This window comes from Grammomys surdaster, unplaced genomic scaffold (assembly GCF_004785775.1).
Source record: "Grammomys surdaster isolate TR1022 unplaced genomic scaffold, NIH_TR_1.0 170, whole genome shotgun sequence".
NCBI lineage: Eukaryota > Metazoa > Chordata > Mammalia > Rodentia > Muridae > Grammomys > Grammomys surdaster.
The window spans coordinates 24437400-24463495 of NW_021604618.1; the positions used below are offsets into that span (position 1 = coordinate 24437400).

The 26096-nt window shown below is 45.3% G+C and overlaps 2 protein-coding genes across 6 annotated transcripts in view; both read right to left on the minus strand.

Moving 5' to 3' along the window:
* The window catches only part of Spg11 (SPG11 vesicle trafficking associated, spatacsin), a 68294-nt gene extending 53215 nt beyond the window's left edge, over positions 1-15079 (minus strand). The window contains exons 1-6 of one of the 3 annotated variants that reach the window (XM_028766860.1): positions 14820-15079; positions 10925-11106; positions 9071-9295; positions 6312-6504; positions 2069-2206; positions 1394-1842 (exon numbers count right to left, since the gene is read on the minus strand). In XM_028766860.1, coding sequence (XP_028622693.1) covers positions 1394-1842; positions 2069-2206; positions 6312-6504; positions 9071-9295; positions 10925-11106; positions 14820-15067 — 1435 coding nt within the window. In that variant the 5' untranslated portion in view covers positions 15068-15079. Of the gene's footprint in view, positions 1-1393; positions 1843-2068; positions 2207-6311; positions 6505-9070; positions 9296-10924; positions 11107-14819 lie in introns of those variants that run through there. The other 2 variants (XM_028766861.1, XM_028766862.1) reach the window with 2 other exon arrangements.
* A 1473-nt stretch (positions 15080-16552) lies between these two features.
* Positions 16553-25768, minus strand: Patl2 (PAT1 homolog 2). 3 transcript variants are annotated; one of them, XM_028767043.1, is made up of 15 exons: positions 25729-25768; positions 24988-25163; positions 23719-23799; positions 22603-22712; positions 22063-22140; positions 21690-21834; positions 21234-21354; positions 21047-21144; positions 20818-20871; positions 20586-20719; positions 20310-20469; positions 19710-19850; positions 18118-18212; positions 17490-17639; positions 16553-16769 (listed from the first exon to the last, which is right to left on the minus strand). In XM_028767043.1, exons 1-15 carry the CDS (start codon positions 25742-25744, stop codon positions 16751-16753), a joined length of 1578 nt encoding a protein of 525 aa, XP_028622876.1. In that variant the 5' UTR covers positions 25745-25768; the 3' UTR covers positions 16553-16750. The 3 variants fall into 3 exon arrangements, with proteins under 3 accessions (XP_028622876.1, XP_028622875.1, XP_028622877.1); XM_028767042.1 differs by having other exon boundaries at positions 24952-25163; XM_028767044.1 differs by lacking the exon at positions 17490-17639 and having other exon boundaries at positions 24952-25163.
* Positions 25769-26096: the final 328 nt, after the last annotated feature.

The following is a 26096-nucleotide window of genomic DNA, read 5'->3' on the forward strand; positions in this document are numbered from 1 at the left end:
GCAGAGAGAACCCCAAATCAGATATACACCAGCCCAGCAGAGAGAACTCCAAACCAGATATATACCAGCCCAGCAGAGAGAACCCCAAAATGGAAATACAGCAGCCTACTAGAGAACCACAAGCCAGAAACACAACAGCCTACTGATGAGAAATGCAAACCAGAAACATGACAGCCTATTGAAAAGAAACCCAAATTTCACTTCGACACCTGAGTGTCTATGCAGAGATGTGGGTTCAGAGTGCCAGACCAGTAACAGCTACAAATTCAGATTCTGTATAAATCTCTCCCACTTTTGCATTTTGTATTTATGATGTTCTCTTTTTAAAAGCCTAAGCTAGGTGTGTGGTAACATAGGCCTGTGGTTCTAAGAGTTGGAAGATCCAGACAGTAGGGACAGATGGTTAAGACCAGCAACAGTTCCACAGCAAGTTTAAGGTCAGCTGGGGCTATGTAAGACCCTTTGTTTAAAAACCAAATAAATCAAAACCCTAGTCAGTTCCAACCAAGATAAATAAGCAGCATATACACAGCCCATGATCATCTGGCTTGTAACATCTGCTTGTGTAGACTAAAGTCAAATGAGGCTTTTCCGAGTAAAAATTCAGCCTACATTACTCTTACTGTATTATCTGGTATCTTAACATTTAGCTGAATAAAAATTATTTAAATTAAGCACAGAGCTGGAGAGATGGCTCAGTGTTTAAGAGCACTAGCTGCTCTTTCTAAGGAGCCAGGTTTGATTCCCAACACCACATGGCAGTTCACAAACTGTCAGTAATTCTAGATCCAGGGATCTGATGCCCTTTTCTGGCCTCTGCAGGCCCCAGACATGCATGCAAACAAAACACCCATAAACATGAAATAAATTAAGATATACAAGACGATGTTACAAAGAATAACACCAACTTTCCTCCCAGAATAAGCACTACTTTGCAGTAAGACTGGGCACAAGCTGGCATCGAGGCAGCAGAGTGAACTATGTTAAGAAGTCACACTTTGGCCTGGCAAGATGGCTCAGTGGGGAAAAAGATCTCCAAGGCCAAATAACCTGAATTCAATCCCTAGGATCCACATGGTGGCAGGAGAGAACAAACTCTCACAAGTTGTCCTTGATCTCTGCGAGAGTGCTTTGACATTCTGCATGAATGCACACACACACACACATTCGTGCACGCGCGCACACAGACACACACACACACATACACACTTGAGAAAACCAAATGAGGGCATCGGATCCCTGGATCTAGAATTACTGACAGTTTGTGAACTGCCATGTGGTGTTGGGAATCAAACCTGGCTCCTTAGAGCATGCATGAGAAACAAGTAAGTATAATTTTGAAAAGCAGTCACACCTCTCTGAAGAGTATTCCAATCGGATACAGCATGCTCACCTGTCAAAGCTAGGCACAGCTGCTGGTTTCCACTGATGTCTACAGGAGTATACTTCTGGCTGAGAGAAAAACACTGCATGCTCTGGGTTTCCAAGTCCCAGAGGACAACAGTGCAGCTGGTTGTTCCTACTGCCCAAGTAAACAGTGCCGTGAACCCTGTCACAGACAGACACTTGAGCTCTGTGGGCTGCTCTTGTTCACTCAGGTGCATTGTTATCCATGGCCTTCCTGGATCCCTGGTCTTGATGTGCTCCTTCTGAGGAAAGGCACACTGGCCACGTGGGACATCCCCTGGAATGACAACATGGTTTGGCACAATGGGAGTGTGGTTAACAGGTTCGAGGGACTCCAAACGCAAAGCACCCTGGAACCACGGAGCATAGCAGGAAACCTCTGGTTCCGAGTTCCTCGCTGATTCACTCAGTGATGACATCTGGGCTCTCCAGGACCTGGAAGACAGGGCAGCCCTTAGCACCCACTACCATAAGGGCGCCAAGTCAAACACAAGCTGGGGTAAGACACTCTCCTAGAAACGAGAGGCGGGAGGGTAATTCTGCATTCAAGGCGACCTGCTCTACATAGCAAGCTGCAAGCAGCCTAGGACTACATAGTAAGTCCTTGTCAACAAACAAACAAACAAAGAGTGAAGGAGAGCCTAAAAGTAAGTGTTTATACCTATCAACGTGAAAGGACACCTTGGTCAGCTTCATGTTGTAGACAGAGTTAGCCAGGTCGTCTTCATCCACTCCTGCAGGTCCCTCAATAGGAAGGTCTTCCAGTGTTCTTTCACATAGTAGGTGTCCTGGGTATTGCCTACATTGAAAAATAATAATAGCCATATTAAAAAAAAAAAGATGAACAGCCCCACATTTGTATCACAAGTACTTCTGGGTTTGTGTATGTATGTGTGCTTTTTATTTTGTTTCAGTATTTTTTGTCCTTTTTTTAAAATTTTGTTTTGAAATTTTTCTTGAGAGAGAGAGAGAGGGAGAGAGAGAGGGAGAGAGAGAGGGAGAGAGAGAGAGAGAGAGAGAGAGAGACTATGCAGCGGGTGGGTAGGGAAGTGGGGCAGATCTGGCAGGAGTTGAGAAGGGGAGGAATGTGATTAAAATATATTGTATGAAAATTTTTAATAAAAATGAACATGGAGGCCGGGCAGTGGTGGCGCACGCCTTTAATCCCAGCACTTGGGAGGCAGAGGCAGGTGGATCTCTGAGTTCGAGGCCAGCCTGGTCTACAGAGTGAGTTCCAGGACAGCCAGGGCTACACAGAGAAACCCTGTCTCAAAAAACCAAAAAAAAAAACAAACAAAAAAAAACATGGATACAGTTTGGCACAAATATTATATTTTCAAGACTGTGGTCTCTCTAACACCCCTTGTAGATCAAGAATTTGACTCTATGGGCTGGAGTAATGGCTCAGTGGTTAAGAGTGCAGACTGTTCCCAAGAGAACTGAGTTCAATTCCCAGCAGCCACAGTGCAGCTTATAACTGTCTCTAACTCCAGTCTCTGCAAGCACTGTACACACATGGTGCACAGGCATACATGCAGGCAAGCACCCTTATATACAACATAATAAAATAAGAAATCCTTTTAACAACAAAAAGAACCTGCCTCTGTAGAACAGTTTGTTTCACGAAGTGAAAGCACTTTGCAGTCTAGCGGAGTAGTCACTGTCTAGCACGCTGCAGACGCCAGGCTGATTTACATAAACTCTAAGCCTTTCAATACCTTACAGAAGTGAGTATAACCCACTTTACAGACACAGACAGTAAAGCTCAAGAGAAACACTGAACCAGTTTAATTTAACTGCAAAGGTTGGGGTTTAAATTTTCTTTTTACACTTATTTACTTATTGGGGTTAGGGAGGCTTCAGGCATTCCACAGAAGGCATGTGGAATCACGTTTCACCAGCCCAAAGCTAAGGTTTTAATTCATTATCCCACAACAAAGAAAGATTTAGGCCATGTTATGGTTTATATATGCTTAGCCCAGGGAGTGCACTATTAGAAGGTGTGGCCCTGTCAGAATAGGTGTGACCTTGTTGGAGTAGGTGTGTCACTGAAGTCAGTATTCTGTTAGCAGCCTTCAGATGAAGATGTTCAACTTTCAGCTTTGCATGTACCATGCCTGCCTGGATGCTGCCATGTTCCTGCCTTGATGACAATGAACTGAACCTCTGAACCTGTAAGCCAGCCCCAATTAAATGTTGTCCTTATAAGAGTTGCCTTGGTCATGGTGTCTGTTCACAGCAGTAAAACCTTAACTAAGACAGGCCAGTATTGTGAATGAGCAAAGCAAAGTGTGTGTGTGAGTGAAGATGGCCGGTTGTGTAGAAAGAGGACGTCACATTTGAGAAAGGAAGAGGACTATGGTACCAGAGTACAGCACGTGAGAAGCACGGAGGCAGGGGACCAGGCTGGAAAAGCTGGCAGGAGACAGATGGTTCAGAGCCTTGCAGGCTGTTAAGGAAGTTTAACTGTCATCACTAGGAGAAATAGACAGCTAAGGAAGGGTTCAAGCAGAGCTACAACATGATCAGATGCAGACTATAGCTGGGGTCAGGGGAAAGCATCTGAGCTCCTACCATAGGCACGTTTACCGTGCCACGTTAAGTACTCTGGAGAAGACAGGTTTGGTGGTTAGTAAGAAGACAAGAGGCAGGGCTTGAGGTAGAGACAGAGTGGAGAAAAGCGCACAGTGAGAGGAAGCACTAGAGTACATGACTGCCACTTGTCCATTAGCTGGATTCAGACCCAATACAGAAGAGAAGCTGTAAATCAGAACAGGAAGACAAAGAGGGAAAGGTCTCTGGGGAGGAGGGAAGGGATGAAACCTCATCAAAGACGGGAACCAAAAAGCTAAAGGTCTCACTAGACATTACATGGCTCTGTTTCACTTAAAATGCAGGAGAGAAGGTCATTCAAGAAAAGAGAAGAATAGTGAGAGACAAGCAGGTTTGAGGAAAAATAGGGTAACATTTTTGTAAGGCTTGGTGTGGCGGTATACACTTACAATTTAGCCCTGGGAGGCAGATGCAGGCAGACCGTGAGTTTGAGGCTAGTCTGAACTACATAGCAAACCTTTGTCTCAAAAACCACCAGAGAAAGGGGGTTGGCGAGGAGTGCTTTGCAGATTTCTCACCAATGCAGAAAAGCTTGGGTGTAGACGCAGAGAAGGCAGAACCAGCGTTTGATTCAGGGTTGGTATTTTGGCAGGCCAAGTGCTACTATGGAACAAGGACATACCCTTAGAGTGCTTGCAAGAAACTGAGACAAAGGATCAGAGTGCACACCTGGGAAGTGGGAAGTGGCGGAAGGCGGAGAGGGAAGCAGAGAAGGTCACGGAGTTGGAAAGTCCAGTGAGGTCAGAGGGGCAGGTAACTAAGTAAGCCAGCTAAAAAAAGTTTGGGAAGTTGTGTTGCTCCATGTGGTGTAAAGATCTGGAGGAGTGATTTCAGATGCTGACAAACCCCTGAGTGTGACTATGAGAATGGACAGCTAAGATTAAAAATGGAAGGAAAAGTCACTCACAATGAAGCCAAAGAACAAGACCCAGTTACTCAGGAGGCTGAGCTGGAAAGATCACTTGAGCCCAGCTCAGGGACCAGACTGGACAACACAGCAAGGTCCCATCCCAAAAGAGGGAAAAAACAGTCAGGTGAGCTCTCAAAGAGCACTTACAAACTTTATTTAAAAGAAACAAAAAGGGAAGTAGGAAATAATTTAAAAGTACACAGTTAAGTACTAAACTTTGGCTCAGGTGCAGAAGTGCCACAAAAGTTGGAAGAGAAGAAAGTTATGAAATAAGACAAGAGCGGGCTGAGTAGACTAAGGCCCCTGTTCAAAGACTTAAAACCAAGGCCAGGCAGGTGGCTGTTCTTAGAGCTCAGGAGGCTGGGATGAGTTTGAGAGTAGCCTGGAAGGCACAGGGAGAGCATGTATTAAACAAACAAACAAACAAACAAAGGAGATCACACTATCTCCCCCCAAGGGAAATTCCATTAACATCTACTTGTTTTCAGAACAAAGTCAAAACATAAATACATAAGTAGCCATTTAAAACGATTGAAGCTTGAAGTCTCTTGATGGTAGATTCCTGGCTTGCTGATCATGACTGAGGCTCTAGCCCGAGAAAAAAAACATTATAGCTGTGAAGACACCTGGTGGGTATATAAAAATAAATTTACCTTTCTTAATGAGCCAAACAATAAGCAATTAAACTCATCAAAAGCATTCCCAACCACTCAGGGACTTATCTTATTGATATCGAGGTGGAACTGAAAGACTAAATGGTTTTGAGTGACCGTATATATTGTCAGCTCAAAAATGTTGAAAGGCCTATTTCCAGATCATTGAATTATACGAGAAGATTATAAAACCAAGAGCAGCAAGCAAGCTAATGGAAAAGCCACACAAGCAAGCGGTTAGGCAACCACAGGTTCAGTTCCTCCGAGGGAAACACCCCTGGGAATCCCCAGGTGGAAAAGCTAGCTGAATATATCTTGTCAACTTCTTCAGGAGGAACATGAGCCCCAGTGCAGCCAGGCTCCCAAGCCACAAACCCAGCAACTCCAACGGTGGGTAAATTCCATTCTCTTCTACTCTTAAATGGGGCAAGAAGTAAGGGTGATATATAAAAGGTGAGGCTTTTAAAACTGTACAATCCTGATTATTTATGACATAACCTCCACATAATACCATGTAAGTCGAGACCAAACCTTTGGTATACAAGCCAGAATACAAAGGCAGCTGCAACCATTTAGCCACAATCTTGCACAGTAAGTCTTACTATAGGAGCCATGATGAGGTCTAACTACATAGAAAAGAGGCTTTTAAAAAAAAAAGCTAATGAGTATATTCTAAACCTTTCATGGGTCTATTTACCTCAAATAAGAAATTTCAGTCATCTGCTTACCTGAAATACAAATGTAGGTTAAGAGCAACTGCAGTATTGGATGGGCTGACAAGCACCAAAACATCTAAGTCCTGAGACACTTTCAGTGACGTAAAGGAGGAAATGCTGGCAGGCTCCTGCTGCTCAGAATCTTCTCTGAGAAGAGCCAAGTCCACGAGTGCCACATGCATGCCACCCACAGTGTCAAAAATATCTGAGTTAGAGTTAAAGAAGTGACAGTTTTATATACAGGACCCTTTAAATCATAAGGTTGTCTTGATTGATAGCACCTCGTCTGGACAGCAGGAGGGCTGGAAATGGAGGCATTCTCCAATGCAGTAACCAGATGATTAAGAAGCTGGCAGCTCAACTAGCTGATGAACAGCTCTTCCAATCTGCTGTGTACCATGCTCTTCCATATCTCGAGACACGTCTATTTCCCAGGGTAAACCCAAGTTAACATTACACATTAGCCAATACCCAAATATTGTCTGAACATGCAACCAACATTAAAGGCTGAGATATTTCATTTTCTTGTAAGCCGCCAAAATCTAAGTTACACTTAGAATACAACTAAATTTAGATACTAAATTTTCTTTCTTTCCTTCCCTTCCTTTCTCTTTCCTTTTTTTCCCTTTTCTTTTTCTCTCCCTCCCTCCGTCTTTTGACAGTTTCTTTGCATAACTCAGCTGTGTGTGTAAACCATTTTTCCTCCAGCCTCCCTCCCCCACATCTTTCCAGTTTCTCTGTATAACCCAGCTGTCCTGGAACTCCATCTGTAGACCAGGCTGGTCTCAAGCCCACAGGGATCTTCCTGCCTCTGCCTCCTGAGCACTGGGATTAAAGGTGTGCCACCACCACTGTGCTTGAATACTAAATTTTCATCAGAAGCATTTGACCCATACTTAGACTCCACAGAGTGACAGCTGAAATGCTAAGAGAAACTGGGAGAAACTGGGCAGGAGATGAAACTAAGTAGACCGCTTATCTACCTCAATGAAACCCTGGGTTCAATTCCCCAGTACCATATAATCTGAGCCTAATGGCTCAGGGCTGTTATCCCAGGACTTGGGAGATAAAGGAAAGGTCAGGTGTTCAAGGCCATCCTTGGCTAAACACTGAGTACAAGTCCAGTCTTGGCTACATGAGACATGCTTTTTTATTTTTTTAATCTGAAAAGTTAAGTTTATTCTACATATATTTAAACTCTCTAATAACTGAACAAAGAATCAGATTTTAAACTTTATTAAATAAAATTAAGTATAATATGTCTAGATAATTTCAAATGTTCAGCAGCCTCATGTGCATGACATCTACTGGAGTAGACAGGAAAGCTATATAATTTGGCAACAAAAATTAACTCAATTTAGTATTTTATAATATTTTTGGCCAGGCGGTGGTGGCGCACGCCTTTAATCCCAGCACTTGGGAGGCAGAGGCAGGCGGATTTCTGAGTTTGAGGCCAGCCTGGTCTACAGAGTGAGTTCCAGGACAGCCAGGGCTACACAGAGAAACCCTGTCTCGAAGAAAAAAAAAAAATATATATGTGTGTGTGTGTGTGTGTGTGCGTGTGTGTGTGTGTATAGTTTTTGAACAAAAATGTTTTTTTGTTTTTTCGAAAAAAAATATATATAGTTTTTGAACAAAAATGTCATTTTTTTTATTTTTATTTTTTTTTTTGGTTTTTTCGAGACAGGGTTTCTCTGTATAGTCCTGGCTGTCCTGGAACTCACTCTGTAGACCAGGCTAGCCTCGAACTCAGAGATCCGCCTGCCTCTGCCTCCCAAGTGCTGGGATTAAAGGCATGCGCCACCACTGCCCAGCCAAAATCTATATTTAAGAAAGAAAAATCACTACTTTATGGAAGCTGACTCAGAAGGATTGAGTCAGAGGCTAGTCTAGGCTACAGACTTGAGTTCTCAGCTACAGAGACCCTGTTTCAAAAGCTCAAAACAGAAGGATGTGGTGTCACAGGCCTTTAATATCAATATTCAAGAGGTAGAGGCAAGGGGATCTCTGTGAGTTAAGAGGCAGTTTGGTCTACATAGTGAGTTCTAGACTAGCAAGGGCTACAAAGTAAAATCCTGCCTCAAAAACAGATATTTAGTTAATTAGATATATAGATAGACAGATAGACAGACAAATACATGGCCAGGGACTGCAGCTCAGTGGTAGAACATCTGAATGGCACACATAAGGCCTCTGGTCCAACATCCAAAACCCTAAAGAAAGAAGAGATCACCCCTTTACTTTGAAGTAAGGGTCTCAAAACCATGTAAGAGGTCAGTTTTCAAACCTTCAAAATAATTTTACTGCTAGATACAAAATATAGTATTTTCAAAAACTGTTAATGCAAAACATTCACTGAAAATGGTGGAATTATATGAGTCGGTAATGCATACTGGTACTTCAAGTATTTGGGTATTTGAGGCCTTAAAGCGAAAAAAGATGGGATCATTGCTGGACAAAATGAGTCATATTCATGTGGGAAAGACATGGGTCACATTTTAAGCAATGATGCGTTTAACAGGCACTTATGTATAGTCTGAATAAACAAAGAATAAAAATATGAGCAAGATTATGAGAATAAGAATATGTCTATACATTGAAAAAATAAAGTAATATAGTGAGCACTTTATGAGATTATTCTCCCCTGAAAGTTCTTACTAGAATCTAACCACTCTCCCTTTGCTCTAGTTCCCCCAACTGAGAGCCAAACGGCTTGCCTTTCTACATAGTCTTTCCCCTACACACTGATCAACGTTTACAGTCAAGGATACAGATCCAGCCTAATGTACTCAGAACAAAAAGAAATCTCTTGCAGAGCTGCACATCAGTAACCGTGTCTGCTGCCTGTGCAGGCAAGGGCAGTGTCAGGCAGTCCAGCACTCGAATCCCAGAGTCTCTCCCCGGAAACACAATGCGCAGGATGAGGCATCGATTGATGAGCAGTAAGCACGTGTTGTTGTGAAATGACAGAATTCTCAGGGACTTGAAGGAAATACCTGTGAAGCAAAAGGGTATTATCTCACTCACTGATCACAATTTCACAGTTGGTAAACGTGACCTTATAAACAGAAAAAAAAAAACAGATAAAACAAAAAGGGAAACTGCACTTATTCGAACGCAAGGCAGTTACTGTTCGTATCTGTGTGGACATCAGGCATTATGAAGTAGGTGAAGGTGAATAAAGATGGCGGACAAGGTCCCAGGGTTCTTTTTATTTAAGGCTCAAGTCTCAAAGGACACCAGAAGGAAGATTCAAGAAAGCCAAGTTACCCATGGACTCATCTAAAAACAATCAGATTTTTTTTTCCTTACGGAAAAAGAAGGAACTTTATAGTCAAGGGTAGAAAGGATGTTACTGTATTAAAGTTGGAGACCCAGGAGCTTAGGTTTCTGCTCCCTCCTGCAGCGTATCTGGCCTTGCAACCAGCCTAGGTCCACAATGTCCAACTAAACTACATGACTCATCAATCCGTTAGACAGATATGACTCAATGTGACCAGCAGCCAAAGAAACATGAAATCAATTTAATATGCATTATTTAATTCATTACATACAAAATATCATTCCAATATGGAATTCATACAAAAATTATTGAGCTACTTTCCTTTCCTTATACTAAGACTTCAAAATCTGGTATGTAAAACCAGACTGGGGGTGCAGGCCTATAGTTCCAGCTATTCAGGCGGCAGGAGGATTTTAGGTCCAGGGTCAGACTAGGTAAGTTGGTGACACTCTGTCTTCAAATAAGACCAAGAAAGGCCTGGAGACCTGGATATGTAGCTCAGTGACTGAGTGACAGCCTCGCATGTATGAGGCCACAGATCCCATCCCCAGAATGCCTCTAAAGAAGAAAGGCCCCTGCCCTTTTCCCTTTTTTGGCAGTCTTACTATGTATCCTAGGTTAGCAGCAAACTGAGATCCTCTGGCTTCCAGGATTATAAGCGTCTCTTGTACCCTCACTTGTCTGACATTTAAAGCACATTTTTAAGCTGAGGACGTAGCTCAGGCACCAAGAGTTTGCCTACCATTTGTGAGGCTCTAGATTTGATTCCCAGCCCTGCAAAAATTAAAGGTACAACTTTATTCATATTAACTACATTTCAAGTGCTCAACAACCCAGCCTGGCTAGTAGCTATAGTACTGGGCAGTGTAGCCTGCCTTCTCAGATTTCACCTCTATGAGACCTTCTCATAAAAGACCATTGAGGGGGTGGTGAGATGGCTCAGCGGTTAAGAGCACTGATTGCTCTTCCAGAGGTCATGAGTTCAAATACCAGCAACCACATGGTGGCTCACAACCATCTGTAATGGGATCTGATGCCCTCTTATGGGGTGTCTGAAGACAGCAACAGTGTACTTACATATAATAAATGAGTAAAAACCTTTGGGCCAGAGCGAGTGGAGCCAGAGTGAAAGGGAGAGGGGACAAGGGTGTGTGTGTGTGTAGGGGGTGGGGGGGAATAAAAGACAGCTGGTCGTGGTGGCACACTCCTGAAATCCCAGCCCTTGTGAAGCTGACGGAGGAGGACCACATGTCTGAGGGTGGCCTACACTATACAGCCATACTGTCTCAAGAAAGGAAGCAAGAAAGCAAGGAAGAGCCCCAGACTGAAGCGTGACACTTACTGACACCTTGCTCTTCAGTGAGCTTCTGCAGCACCCTCCCACAGCAGCTGTGTAACAAGGCTGAGTCGCATCTTCCATCTCTCAGGTCAAATTCATACACCAGCAGCTCATAATCTTCTCTAGCAACGACCAGTTTGGGCTTGTCTGCTGATGTGCTGTTCTGAGACTCCTCCCATAGAAACCTAAGGAAAAGTTTAGATTTATTATGTTTCTATACCCACAATCCCACTTACCACAATCCCAGGGACCAAAGGGCAGAACAAAGACAGCTTAGTTCACTGCCAGTGCCAATTCTACGATCCAGTCTAAGAGAAGGAAAACCACGTCACAACTCTCTGCCTCCTCCCCTCTCCCTCCCCTCCCCTCTCCCTCCCCTCCCCTCCCTTCTCCCTAACTGAAACATCCTAACTGAAACATCACATGTGACTTGCATTCAGTGTTTTCAGGTGAATTGTAGTTGATATATGTTCTGGAAGTTAGAATGCATTGCTTTTTGCGTATCTTTACAGTAGGTTTTCTCAATAGGTTGTAGGGTGCTTTTCTGCTGGAATCTAGCAACTTACTCTCCCTCCTCCCTCTCTCTTCCCTCCCCTCTTCCTTCCCTCCCTTCTTGCTTCCCTCTCCTTTCCTTCTCCTCCCCACTCCCTTCCCTCCTCTATCCCTCTCCTCTCCCTCCCTTCTCCCTCCCCTCCCCTCCCCCCCCCTCCCCCTCCCCTCCCCTCTTCCTTCCCTCCCTTCTCTCTTCCCTCTCCTCTCCCTCCCCTTTCCTCTCCCTCCCCTTCTCCCCACTTCTTCCTACTCTGCCCCTCTACACTGAGAATGGGGGTATGAAGTGAACACAGAGCAAGAAACTGTTTCCTTTAGCTTTTTAAGAGTCTTTTTAAAATCTACTTATTCTTTGTAGCCCTGGCTGCCCTGGTACTTGCTATGTAAACCAGGCTGGCCTCAAACTCACAGAGATCCACCTGCCTCGGCCTCCTGAGTGCTGGGATTAAAAGCATGTGCCACCATGCCCAATTGTATATTTATTCCTTATAAACTAAATATCTTACTTACTATAATCAATGAAATGGGTTTAGAAACCTGGAGATGGCTCAGTGGTTAAGGTCACTTGCTCTATAACTATTAGTAATTGCAGTTCCAGATCATCTGACACCCTCTCCTGCTCTGGTATCCTCCTCTGCTGGTCTGGTACCATGCATGTGATACACATATATACATGCAGGCAAACATTCATATACAAAGAATAAATAATGTTTTAAATGGGCTTTGGCTGAATTGAATTCTTTCAGACTTAAAAATTAAGTATTTACATCTGCAGTCATTGAATACTTCAGAATGCTATGGTACAGAACAACCTGCCTAAGAGAACTTTGTGATGACACAAATGTTCTATTTCAGTGCTGCTCAAGACAGCCAACAACCAGTGGGCAGATGTGCTACAAGGCACTTCCACTGTGGGTACTGCAACAAAGAACTGCTGCAGTAAAAAACGGTCCATTTTAGCTACACGTGGCTAATGACCATCATACTAGACAGCACCGTCAGTAATGCTGGCTAGCGAGGACTATATTCCATTTTAGAATAAACCTAACAGCTGTAGAAGTGGCGTAGGGGCTAAAGAGCTAGCTCCACAGGCTTGAGATGACCCTTTGGATACTCAGAACACACATAAGAGCCAGTCAGGCATGGTGGCCCAGCTGCCTGTAATACTAGCACTCAGGAGGAAGAGACAAAAGATCCTGGGGACAAGCTAGCCATCTAGACCAGCGATGACTGTGAGCTCCTGGTTTCAGACAGAGACTCTGACTCCAGATGAAGTGGAGGGCCAGCAATGGTTCAGCAGGGAAAGGCAGGAGCATGTGCCTTGCAACCTGATTGGACCTCTGGAGCCCATGCGAAGGTGAATGCAGAGAACCAGCTCCACAGAGTTGTCCTCTGACCTCCACAGTGTGTGTTGTGCCATGTTTGTGAGCACGTGTACACACACCCAGACATTAATAATAAATAAAATTTTAAATTTACTGTGGAGAGGAATCTAGGAAGACACCCAGTATCAGCATCAGGCCTCCACATGTACACATGCACACATTCACACACATGTAAAAATAAAAAGGCCCAAGCCAGGCATAGCAACACAAACCCATGGTCTTAGCTACTCAGAAGGATGAGGAAGGATCTCTTGAGCTCAGGAACTGGACAGTCTAAGCTATGTAGCAAGATTCTATCACTAATACACATGAACCAGATCTGATGACTCAATAGCAATCACTTTCTTTAGTTGCTTAGACAGGAAGATTGAATTTGGGGCCAGCCTGGGCTACAGAGAAAGACTTAAGATCGGTCAATAGGGCCCAACTCTGAAAACACTACAGTTTAAAGAGATGAGGCTACCATTCTGATAGTTTCAACTTCTTTTAAGAACTTTGCTTTTTTGCCGGGTGGTGGTGGCGCATGCCTTTAATCCCAGCACTCAGGAGGCAGAGGCAGGTGGATTTCTGAGTTCGAGGCCAGCCTGGTCTACAGAGTGAGTTCCAAGACAGCCAGGGCTATACAGAGAAACCCTGTCTCGAAAAAAAACAAAACAAAAAAACACTTTGCTTTTCTACAATAGTAAGTTTTATATTAAATGGGGTGGCTATTGGGTACTTCTTAGAAAGACAGACAGTTCACATTTCTGCCTTTTATGTATCAGAAAAAAATGCACAGACACTCCAACACACACCAGACATGAGAAAGCTGGGGATTGGGGTACATGCTTATAATTTCAGCATTGGAGAGGTGGAGGTAAGGGGGTTGAGAGCTCACAGCCACCCTTGGTTCTAGGCCAGCCTGAGCTCCATGAGACCTTATCTCAAGGAGAGAAAGATGGGTTAAAATACTTGCTGATTTAGCAAACTAGTCTTGTGTATATAAAGCTGCTGCAGAACTTGGAGATTCCAAAGTGAGATACCTGTTAACTATACAGTCTCATACAGACTGATCCTAAAATACTTCCCATTATTAAAAGGTCAGCATAATACTCAGGGTACTTTTAAACTTTATGATGTAAACTGTTTTATGAAAAGTGGAAAGCAGTATGTTATTCTAATTGTCTACCATCTCAATCCATTGGAGCCTCATGTCTAAGCAACAGCAGACATGCCAGGTATGGAGTGGTATGCCAGTAATCTCAGCATTTGGAAGGGGTAAGATGGAAGGATTGTGAATTGCAAGCCAATCAGGCTATATCTTGAGACTGATTCAAATATGGAAAAAGTAGGGCTGGAATATAGTTCAGTGACCTCAGAGTATTTGCATAAGTGTGTGTAAAAGTTTAAAGAGGGGCAGGGGCAGGGGAAGGAGTGGCTATTTTGCAAGAAACATTGTTTTAGAGACAAAAAATGGGTATCTGTAATGATATAAAAATAAGCCCTTATCTGGCATTTTAAAAACAAAGTAGTCTGCCTGGTAGCACAGGCAGAGGCAGGCGGATCTCTGTAGGTGCCAGGCCAGCATGGGCTATAGTTTTAGTTCTAGAATAGTTAGGGCTACATAGTGACGAATAGGAGGAGGCAGAGGAAGAAAAGACTTAGAACTCCATTCGGTGACAATCTGTATTGAATTAAAGAAACGGGACCTGTGCTGAGACCCATCCAGGATTTGCAGGGGTTATCAAGGAGTAAGACATCTTCTCTGTCCACCCAGGAAGTGAGGCAGTGAGTTGCAACAAGATGAGCACTTCACCTCGGGGTGGAAAAGGTTCGGAGAGGAACCGGGCTCGATCCAGAGGAGTTACCCTAGTGGTTCATCCTCTCCCACCAACCCACAGCACGAGGAGAGCCCAGGATTCCCCTCCGGAGCAGCTCAAATTTCAGACTCCTCCCACACTCTGCAGCTGTCCCGCAGCACTTACTGCCTAAAGGGGCCTTGGAGGCAGCAGCTGCTTCCACCCCTACTGCCCGGCGCCAAGGAAAGCACTTGGAGACTGCCCGCAGCCGTCAGGCTCCCCAGGGCCTCTAGCTCTCGGTGCAGCTGAGCCCGCGGTCCCAGCTGCGCCGTCTCCTCGGCAGGGATCCGCACCAGCAGCATGGGTAGGATCTGCTCCATGGCCCCGGCACAGCCGGGGGAGGCAACACTTCCGGGCGCTGGCTTGGCAGCCATCTTGGCCCGGGCGTTCCTTCCGGTAGAGGCGCTCGAATGCGTCACGGACCTGCGCAGTGCTTTGGACCTTGTGACTCTCACATGATCGGAGAGGCGGTCATTTTCTTAGCCTGGGGTAGGGGCCGCTCTAAACTGAATCCTACAAAACCACGCCTATCCTTACTCAGCTCAATTCAATGCACGCCAAGGCCTTTCAGCTGCCTGGTGCCTCTTACTCCATTGAAACCTTGTTGCTGACTCCTCTTCATTTTTTTGTGCTGCTTGGTTACAGACATCCAGTAGTGCGGTTTTCTTGGTAGCAAGTACTCTTTTAACAGCTGGAACTATTAAAGAACCCTCTTACCCCACCCCCCACCCCCCAAAAAAAAGCTGGGCTTCAAAAGCAGACCCCATCCCACACCGACTTCGAGAAATCTGCCCCTATGGAGTTTTGGAAAGCAGCCACCTCCATCAGATGCCTGGATCCCAGAGTTTGAAAAAACAGACAATCAGACTAGTCTTTCTCCATCAGGCAGTTTATCAAAAAAGCATTCGCCAAGCCCTCCTCCTGACTAGAAAAATGTGATTTTCAGACCCTTCGAGGTGAGTTTTCTTGTACCCTTGGGTACCTAGCCGTAGGATTTGGGGGTGCCAACTCCTCAGACCAATAGACCTCCTTTTGATGTCAAACTATTTTTTTGTGGTTCTCCACCAAGACTCTTTCTTAAACTCATGAAAGATGCATACAGAGTGGAGATGGTGAAGTAGTTCACCTTTCAATTTCTTCTGGTTTTCTTAGGGAAGTACAATTCAGTACAGGAGAGAAGTGGGGGAGAGCTGAGAGGTATTGGAAAAGCATTTAGTCAAGCTATTTATTTGATAAATAAAGGCTTCCTAGTGGCCTTAGACTCCTGATCCTCCTTCACCAGCCTTCCAAGTACTAGAAATACAGGGTTATGCTTCCATGCCTAGTTAACAGTGCCTTTGTAACACAGCCACTTCTACAATCTGAACATTTTGGCTTTTAGCAACCAGTTAACATGCCTTCCTGGCTCAGTCTAAAGTCTGAAGCCTCTCTCTACTCCAGTCACTCTCAAATCATGTCATGTTTCCCCATAGTATTTATGACTAATTGATATTTTATGTCAATTCCTGACCAACTCCATGTAAGCCTGGAAACAGCAGAGACTTGTGCACCACTGTTATCTTCCTGCCTGAAACCCAGCCTGGCTCATAAAAGGTACTTCAGTATTCCTTGATGAATGCAGGACTTCATTTGACAAAATGTAGCCTTGTATTTTCTTATACCAAAGAAGATGCTTACATCCAAATCTCTCAGCCTTAGTTGTTTGGTTTACATGAAGTCTGGCAACACTGATGCAACACCCCAGATTAGACTTTTATTAAATACAGCAAGGCCTTTCCCCTTATTAGGAAGGATATTCTTGACATATTCACAAAATGGCCTTCATTGTAATTCCAAACTTACAAACAAGTTTCAACATATCATTTGATATTCCTTTAATTATATCTAAAGTAGTCATGCCTTAATTTTAGGCAAATCACCTAGATTTTAAGAAAGGATATGACAGTGTGGCAAGGTTCTCCAGCATAACAAAGTATCGGAAATGGCCTCAGCTATATCACTGAAGACAGGTGATGGAGTTTCATTTCTGATTTCAAATTCTCACGTTAACTAATTCATCAGTAGATACAGGCAAGCCTACAAAGAACAAGAGTTAGCAGAAACAATTCCATTTTACAAATATTTATGGTTTAATTCATGCTTGGCTCATTCTAATAGCTGATCAATTCTGAGGACAGAGATGTTCTCTTATTTCTCTTATGGCCTGAAATAGTCTCTCAAACATTGTTTGAATGAATTAGTTATTCAACTTTTCAAATTACAGCTCTGAAATAGCACCTACAAATGACCAAACTCTGGGAATAAAAACAAAGTTGTTGCTGACCAGACCACAGGACCCTAATGAGTCCAGACTGGGTTACTCAGTAAATACCTTAGTATCTAGAGCAACTTTTAAATTTTTTATTACATTTACACACACACACACACACACACACACACTACATAGTAAAGCTTTGGAGGTCACAGGAGAACTTTCAAGAGTCACTAGCCTCATTCTATGATATGAGTCTACCTGCTGAGCCATCTCGCTGGTCCAATAACTTTGTTTTTGTTTGTTTGGTTTAGTTTGGTTTGTTTTTTTGAGACAGAGTCTCATATCTCACTATGTAGTCCTGGCTGGCTTGGAACTTGCTATGTAGACCAGGCTGGCTTGGAACTCACCTTTGACCCTAAGGACTAAGACCTACAGCATGTTTTACCATGCCAGGCTCATTGTTATCCATGATCACAGTTTATTTGATACACAGCCTGGACAGGACTTGACGAGGGCGAGACTTGGTTTCTATAAGCACTTACTCCATTCTGGCTTCCAGCTGCTGAACTAATTGTCTGTCCATGTGATGGCAGAACAGGGGAAGCAGATTCCTGGGGAAGGCTAGGGGTTCCGCCAAGGATGCTGCAGGCAACTGAGCTATCTCCCAGGCAATCAGAATCACCAAGTCTGTCCTGAGGGACAGAAAAGAGAAGCCTAGCAGAGCCTTTATATTTATGCAGGAAACCGATATCCAGGCAAAGTCTGTTAGTACTTCCACCACTGCAGGGTCGGATCCCATCCCAGACAGCAATTGAGAGGTAACATCTATACATTTGGTGCCTATCCATCCTCCTTCCTGTCTGATTTTAACTCTAAGGAGTTAATAGTACTACTCCCAGATAACGAAACAAACTAAGAAGTGAAGTGTGTCAAAGTTACATTGCAATAGACAAGTCTGTTTGACTCTAAATGTATTTTCTTTTATTACTATGACCCTGTCTCCTGTGGGAAACCAACATTCCAACAAAGGACACCATGTAGGGTGGGAGAAGATACAGTTCTGCCCAAGTTCCTCTCTGGCACATGAATATGTTCTTCAGGAACTCTTTTCAGAGGGCTCCTACACACCCGGTGTATTGGAATGTAATGTCAAGGCCTTTATGATCTTACCAAGCTGCACAGTCACTGCTGGATCGGAGGGAAGAATCCAGGGATACCAGCAGCTCTCCGTGACTCAGCAAGGCATACAGCAGCGATATCCCAAACTACAAGTGAAAGACAGTTCAAGACAAAATGAGTTCTACAGGCATTTTGTGCTCCTCTGGCTTTGCTGTCTTCCTCCAGCAGGAATCGTGCGTACAGATGGAGAACAATATACAAGAACTGCCAGACTTTACAGCTAAACAAAGAACTCTCACACACCCAAAGGAACCACTGCCCTGAACTTTCCATGAGTTCTTTGAGAGCTGACAGGATGGGGGAATCAGTCAGTGAATGAGGAGCCTGGAATCTGGTGCCAGGTGGTCTGTTGCCCATACCTTCAGAAGTACCACTTTAGGCACACAGGAGCACACAAGAGAATGCCCTAGAGATTGACAGAGACTGTCAAATCCAGAGTGGCATACTTAAAAACTTGCTGTTGTGGACCAGGGTGGAGTTCAGTGGTACGGAAAGTGCTGAGTAGACACAGACCTTGTTTGAATGCTCAGCACAAAGGAAGAAAAAAAAAAGACTGTCTTTCCTTTAGTAAGAACCTAATATAGACATGTGGGATATCTGCCTCCCTCCCTCCTCTAAAGGGTACACAATAAAAAGTTTGGAGACTTCCAAATGTGGAAGCTCACACCATCTGCAGCCACAGGGAGTCCATCAGAAAAGATGTGTCTTCTCACAGGTAGTCCAGGCTAGCCCTGAACTCACCATAAAGATCTTGAAATTCTGATACCCTTGCTTCTGCTTTCTCTTACAAGTGGGAACCACCACACTCAATTTGGGCGGTGCTGGAGATCAAACCCAGGACTTCATGCGTGCCTCATAAGCACTCTGCCAACTGAGGTAACCCCGCCCCCAAGTCCTATACTGCATGCCATTCCCCTCCATGGCATTCACCACAAGCCTCACCACATGTTCATAAGCAACAGTGCCAGATAGTATGAGAAGAAAGAAGAAAAAAGGAGGGGTGAAAGGAGGGAAGGGAAGGACAAAGGGGGAGAGGGAGGGGATAGAGAGACAGGAGAAAGAGAAAAGAAAGAGGAAATGAGGGAAAGCAGACACCTCCCCCCATACACACAGCACCATGCAAGGACCTTGTATTTTATAAGCTCTCTGCAGACAACCCTGTGCTCACACAGTGGGTGTTCGTTTTTTGAGATAGGTTTAGAGTGGCCTAACACTTGCAATGCGACTTAAGCTGATCTTTTAACTCATGATCCCTCTGCCTCAGCCTCCTGAGTACTAGGACTACACCATGCCCAGTTCTCCCAGACACGGAGTGCTGCAGAGGACGTGTCGTGCTGTGTAGAGACGAGACCATTCTCTTGAGTATTTCTTTCTAGTGGTGCCATTCCGAAGTCACCTATGGGAGGCCGGTCGTGGCGACACATGCCAACATGTACATGTTAAATGCTAAAGATTAGCAGTTCAAGTTGTCCTTGGTTACACGGAGATTTCTAGGCCAGGCTAAACTAAATGAGACCCTGTCTCAAGAAAATCAAACAAACAAAAAGCCATCTGTGGAAACAAAGATGTCCCATGTATATTACCTGATTCTGAAGTACCACAGAGACTGGCCGCTCTGAGGAGCCAGGTGATAGCAACGTTAGACCTTGCAGTGCGTGGAGGAGCTGACGGAAGGTCAAATGACTGATATATTTCCCCAGAGGTTTGAATAGCATGTGTAGACCCTGCAGGAAGATCAGTAAGTATCTCTCCTGACTCTACTATCCCTCCATCTCATACTCTGCCTCCACTCCTGTCCTATCTGACCAGCTTTAGGTGTCTTCTTGGTCGGTTCCTTGCCAGGGCTAACCCTGCTCATAACTCTCTTCCTAACAGTCCTAAAGTGCTGACCTATTACTTTACAATGGCTTTCTCTAGGATGTAGATATGAGACCCTCCCATCAGAGGACCCTTATCTTCTCTCAGACTCAGAGCACACCATTCCTGTACAGCCATTCATTCACCGTTTTCCTTTGCTCATCATCATACCTGAAGATGATCCTCTGTTCCTATGGTTGTTCTGTAACTCCCTTATTTAGGGGAGGGCCACACTCTGTTACCTCTCTAGGAAGGGAAGGGACGGAGGGGTGGACAGATCCCAAACCCATCCGGATCATCCTTTTTGCTCCTCATTGCTACAGCACCTGGTCAGCCATGTCCCTCTGGATCAGGAGGGGCAGATGGTAGGTGACATAGAGGAGGAGGCTAACAGCTTGATCCGGGGGCAAGAAGGGGAGCAGCCGAGCCACCAAAAATTTCCCTTTCCTCACAGACAGCACTTGCAGAAGGTTGTCTGCTGCCTCCCTGTAAGGGAGAGAGGAGAGCAGTTTTTGAGAGTTGTGCCAGGAAAGAAGGCTTCATGCCAGCAACAAGGCCAAGACCTGCTGGGCTGAGGTGGGACTCTCTCTGTGTTTACTCACTCCAGGTTGTTCTGCTCCTGGGTATTTAAGGCCTGAAAGAGCTTCTCAATCTGGTTGTTCTGTTCCCGAGAGTGGTAGAGTGGCAGGAACCCATCATTCTGGCCCTCCTCTATTTTTAGTAACTGAAGGAACATCTGGAAATTTGACAGTGGGGTGTGTGTGTGAAATTAATTGAGCAATATCCTATCCTTGAGAATGTGGTCAAGAGCACCTCCCTGTGAGCTTAGCTCACCTTCTCAATCTGGGATAATACCCGAAGCCTTTGGCTGCTTGAAACTCCTGTATCCTAGGCACAGAGAGGCCCTGGCCATCAGCCACTCCATCAATGCAGCTGGAAAAGGCTAGACACAATCTGACCACATTGTTTCCTTATATCACGATTTAAACCCAAACATGAATGTGTTCGAGACACAGAGTTGGGGGGGAGCAGAAAAAATTTTGGGATGATCACATGTTCTTACCTGTTCTTGAGTTCCATGAGATACAGCATCAATAGCTCGGCGAGGGCTAAAACATGTTGATACAGCTACCTGGCCCAGGGAACCCTCAACCCGTACCACTGTATAAAGAGAGCCAGAAGGCACGTGCTTTCCTATAGGTGCACCACCCACCCAGATTATCCAGCCCAAGCTATCAGCCTGGCCATACCTGACTCATAAACTTCTGCCTTCTGGGTGCGAGGCGTGACCAACTTGAGAGACTCAGCCCTGTTCTTCTGTCCAAGCAGCTCTTTGTCTGCCTGTCCCTTCTCTAGCTTCTGATAGAACTTCTGAGGGTCCAGGGAACAGGAAAAGTGTGTGGGGACTTATAAGGAATTTCTGAGGCTCAAAAAAGTATACAGAAGTGGATATGCCTACATTCCCAGGGTAAGGAAACACCTCAAAGGATGGAGACAAATCTTGGGTATTTAGAAGACAGTAAATTACCCCACTTGACCAAAGTATAGGAGACTAGAAGGGAAGGAGTTTGGGATACTAGCTTTAGAAAAATGAATTCTGTCTTGGAGCAACTGTGCCAGCACCTAAACAGATGTGGCCTCTGTGGGTTGAAGAGGGAGTCAGAGAAGGCCAAGGTCAAAGGCTGGGATGAGGCGCCAGAGCCCACCTGGTAGTAGTAATCATCTAGACGAGGGTTCTTGCTCTGCAGCTGAACCATCTGCACTCTTATCACCCAGTCCTTCTCTTTCCGGGTCATGAGGTTAGCATAGGTGTCCTGCTCACGAGACCGAGGCTTCTGGGCTGGGACACTTCTAGCCAGCAGAAACATCCTTTTAGGCCAGCCTTGCCATAGTGGCTTCCCAAGGAGAGGTGAACAGGCAGTGGAATGTTCTTAGAAGGACTGGAACAGGTGCAGTGTTGGGCAACAGTGATGGGAACTGCTTATGCAGTGGTTTAGGAGATGAGGGCTCGTCACAAGGAAATACCCGGTGTCCATACAACCTGGTTCCCCTCAACCCTGCTTCTCATCTAGGCTTTACCTTGCCGTTTGAGTCCACTGCTGCCGCAGTAGGATCTGCTGGTGCTGAGGGTGGAGCTGGATCAGATGACTGGGACGGCTAAAAGGAAGCCAGGAGAGTGGAAACCATCTGCTCTGCACCCCAAACCCATCCATTCAGACCGGGTAGGCACCAGAGGTCATCTAAGACAGCCCTATCCTTCTCTATGCCTTCCCAAAATCAAAGAGCAGAAAACTCCACAGTCCTCATTTCCCCACCCCAAGATACGATTTTCTGTAATCTGGCTGCAGACAACCTAAACACAATAGACAACCTTTGGCCTGATTAGCAGTTCTCAGTTCTGTCAGGTTAACTGACCTCACTCCTTAAATTTCCCAAAGTCGGCTGTTTCTTCATCTGTGAGGGAGCAGAGACCCTACTATGCTTCTGATTTTTGTTAGAGAATTTCTGTAAGTGTTTTAATTGTGCCAACTGGTAAGAGGTGCAGGTCCTTGGCTACTATGTCTTATGACCTATAGGAAGAACTCAGCTTTCCCTGATAAAGCAGCCTGTCATTGGTACCTGAGTTTAGGGGGGCACAAATTCAGTGGGCTGTAGAACAGAAAAGGATCTGGCGAAGGCTGTTGAGGTCCAAAATGATGGGCTGGAGAACTGGCTCTTGGAAACACAGACTGAAAAGGAATTGGCAATAGATAGTCCAGGGGACAAGGAGGACACTCCACAGAGAGGAGAGAATGCTGCCTGGCTCAGGTCATTTCCTGTCTCTGGGTTTCTCACAGGCCTCTTTCCCCTCAATAATTTCAGCCAATGTTTTACTTTGTTGGGGAACTGTCAAGGCAGCTATAGAGACTGTTTCCTGCTTTTGTTTGCTACCTCTTAGGAGGTGCCTTTTCAGTGTTTGACCTACAGTGGGGGTGGGAAGGACATGCTTTTGTGTCCTGATTTCAGCCACTGAGGGCAGGCTCCCGTCTTTTCTCTCCTCAAACCCAGCAAAGCTTAATTACTTTATAGCTTTCCCTACAGGATTGCCTGCTCTTCACTTTCTTTTTCTTTTTCTTTCTTTCTTTTTTTGTTTGTTTGTTTTGTTTTGTTTTTTCAAGACAGGGTTTCTCTGTGTAGCCTTGGCTGACCTGGAACTCACTCTGTAGACCAGCACTTTATTTTTCACATTGTTAGTAATTCATGGATGACAGGTATCTTCCTGCCCTAAGTCAATGCTGATCATCTGCTGAGATATTTTATAATGCTGGATCAAGGATGTCCTCTCTAGTATGAGAAGCAGTTCTAGTAGCATGTATTAAGGCCATCCTGCACCACCTGATACACACCAAGCTCTTCTCCATGATGTGGCTGCCCACCCCATACCAATCTTGGGGTTCTTCATCTCCAGGGCAAGAAGAAGGGGAGACAACAGAAGCAAGGGACACTCAACACTTTAGGAGTGGAATGTTCGCCTGGTGGTGGTGACGCACGCCTTTAATCTCAGCACTTGGGAGGCAGAGGCAAGTGGATTTCTGAGTTCGAGAGTTCGAGGCTAGCCTGGTCTACAGAGTGAGTTCCAGGACAGCCAGGGCTACACAGAGAAACCCTGTCTCAAAAACCAAAAAAAAAAAAAAGGTGGAATGTTCTACATCACCCGATTACCTCCTCACCAGATGGAGACTAGAGCAGACTCACCTGATATAGAAGATGCAGGGAGGCTGGTGACATCCCCAAGGCACCAGAGGCCTTGACTCTGGGGGAACTGTGCAGCCCTCTCTGGAACAGAAAGGAAGAACTGCCAGATTCAAGTGAACACCACCACCACCACTACCACCACCACCACCGCCATCACCATACTGTCTTCTCCTTTTGTTTCTACAGGAACAAGGCTGGGGCATCAAAAGCCAATCATTTCAACGGCCAGGACAGTAACAGCCTGGCCAGGATGCTCCTTCCTGAGAAGATGACTAACAGTTTAGGAATAGGTCGCAGGAGGGTTAAGTCACCTCACTTATACTGGGAAGGCCTTGTCTTCACTGGTCATGTGAGTTTAAGGGAGAATCCTAAGAATGGCTGCTGAGACAAAAGTGATTCACCAATAGTAGGGCTCCTGCCTATCAGAGACACAGGACCCTATGGTCCTGCTCGCATTGTGTGTCTACACTCATATGTAGCTACACATCATGCATAGCCATGGCATGCACATGGATAAACTCTGATGTTGGTCTACAGGGCTCTTTCCACCTTTGCCTTCTCTCATCAGCCTGGAACTTTGCACATAGGCTGGGAGAGCTGGCCTTAAGTTTTTAAGGGCCATTCTGTCTCTACTTCCCATCTTGCAGTGGCTGAAGTTACAGGCACACACTGCTGGATCCAGGGTACCACACATGTTCTGAGGATCTGACCTCGGGTCCTGACATTCACAAGGCAAGGGCTTTACCAACCAGGCCATCACCCCAGTCTTGTGTAATTTTGCTCTGGGGTTGTGTGTGTGTGTCCTGTTCTGTCTGTCCTGTCAATCTGTCCAAACATCTGTCCAGTCCAATGTGGTCCTGTCTTCCTGTCTGTTGTCCATGTCTGCCCTGTTCTTTTGTCCTGTCTATCTGTCCGTCTGTCTGTCTGTGAATGGGTCTCTTTATCTAACCCAGACTGACTGACAATCATGATCTTTATGTTTCTACCTCAGGATTCTTAGTAGGATTGTGGGTCTGCACCACTATACCTATTTAGGATCTGATTTTAGGTAAAAGACAACTGCAGAAACTTAGCCTGAGAAACAGGAGGGAAGAGGAAGAAGACAGCCCTAACTAGGGTCCTGGGATAGAACATGTTAATTCAAAATGGATCTTAACAAAGAAGTAGAGGCAACGAGGAGTATTGAGTGGCAGTCTGTTCAGGTCTAAGTTCGGGACCACTCTCTATCTCTACCTGTTGTGGTACTTGGGTATTTTGAATGGCGCTCACTATGGCTGGATCTCCAAGATCATTCCCTTCTTCCTTCACTTCTGGGGCCTGGTCTGAACACACAAATTCCTCTTCATTCTCCTTATCTTCTTCCTCCAGTTGGAAGGCACATACTAAGCCTTCTCCAGGAGCCAAGGGAGCAGAGAATTTGCTCGGCCTCTGCTGTAAGTGCAGACCTGGGAAGAGGATGGAGACACTGGTGAACGAACTCTTATCCAGACAGGCTGACACTCAACAGAAGCTCTGCTCAGAAGCTATCCCTGGAACCATTTTTAAATACTACCTCTGTGCTGGCCTTGGCCCCGCTGCTCCCACGACACTCCCAAATGATCCACAGCAGCACCTGGCAGGCACTGAACGCCTTCACTTGGCACGTAGCATTTCAGTGGTCTGAATGGATACCACAGGCTTCTTTCTCCACCTGCCCCTCCTAATCCCACAAGCCCTTCCATTGCCTCTTTAAATGAACTAGTCTCAGCTGTCCCAGCTCAGTGTGGTTTAACCCCACGTACTGGGTACTTCACATTGTTCCTCTGCTGGAGATTCATACAGAGCAGTCAGGAGCATTACTGATAGTTTCCCATGGGGGCAAGGAAAATAAAAGCCCAGAGAAAACTATCTCAGTAGCAAGAGGAAGAGCTTTCACAGTGAGTGAGCACAGTTTCTTAATCACACTGATGCATCCCCTTTGCCTGTGAACCTCTGGACACTTTCTGTAGACCCCAGCCCACTCGGTAATACCTTCAAGGGATTTCATCTTGGCAGCCTGTGGACTTCCTTGCCAGTTGTGTCCTCCACAGATAGAGAAGGCTCTGGAAAGGGGAACCTGGGACAAAGAAGAGACACAGAGACACTCTCTCAGTCAATAAAGCTGAGACGGCACCTAAAACATCCTGTTCTCCTTTCAGCCCAGTGGGCAGAGAATATTGACCCCAAAAAGTGAGAATTTGGACTCTCAGATCTGCACAACCCCTGTGCCTCTCATCCCACAAGCTCAGCTCCAAGGAGGACAAAAGTGAGGGATTAGGCTAAGCATCAAGAATACAACCAGCCACTTCCTATGCATAGTGAGACTCTGCTGTGGACACCCACCACCTGACTGGTGCTGT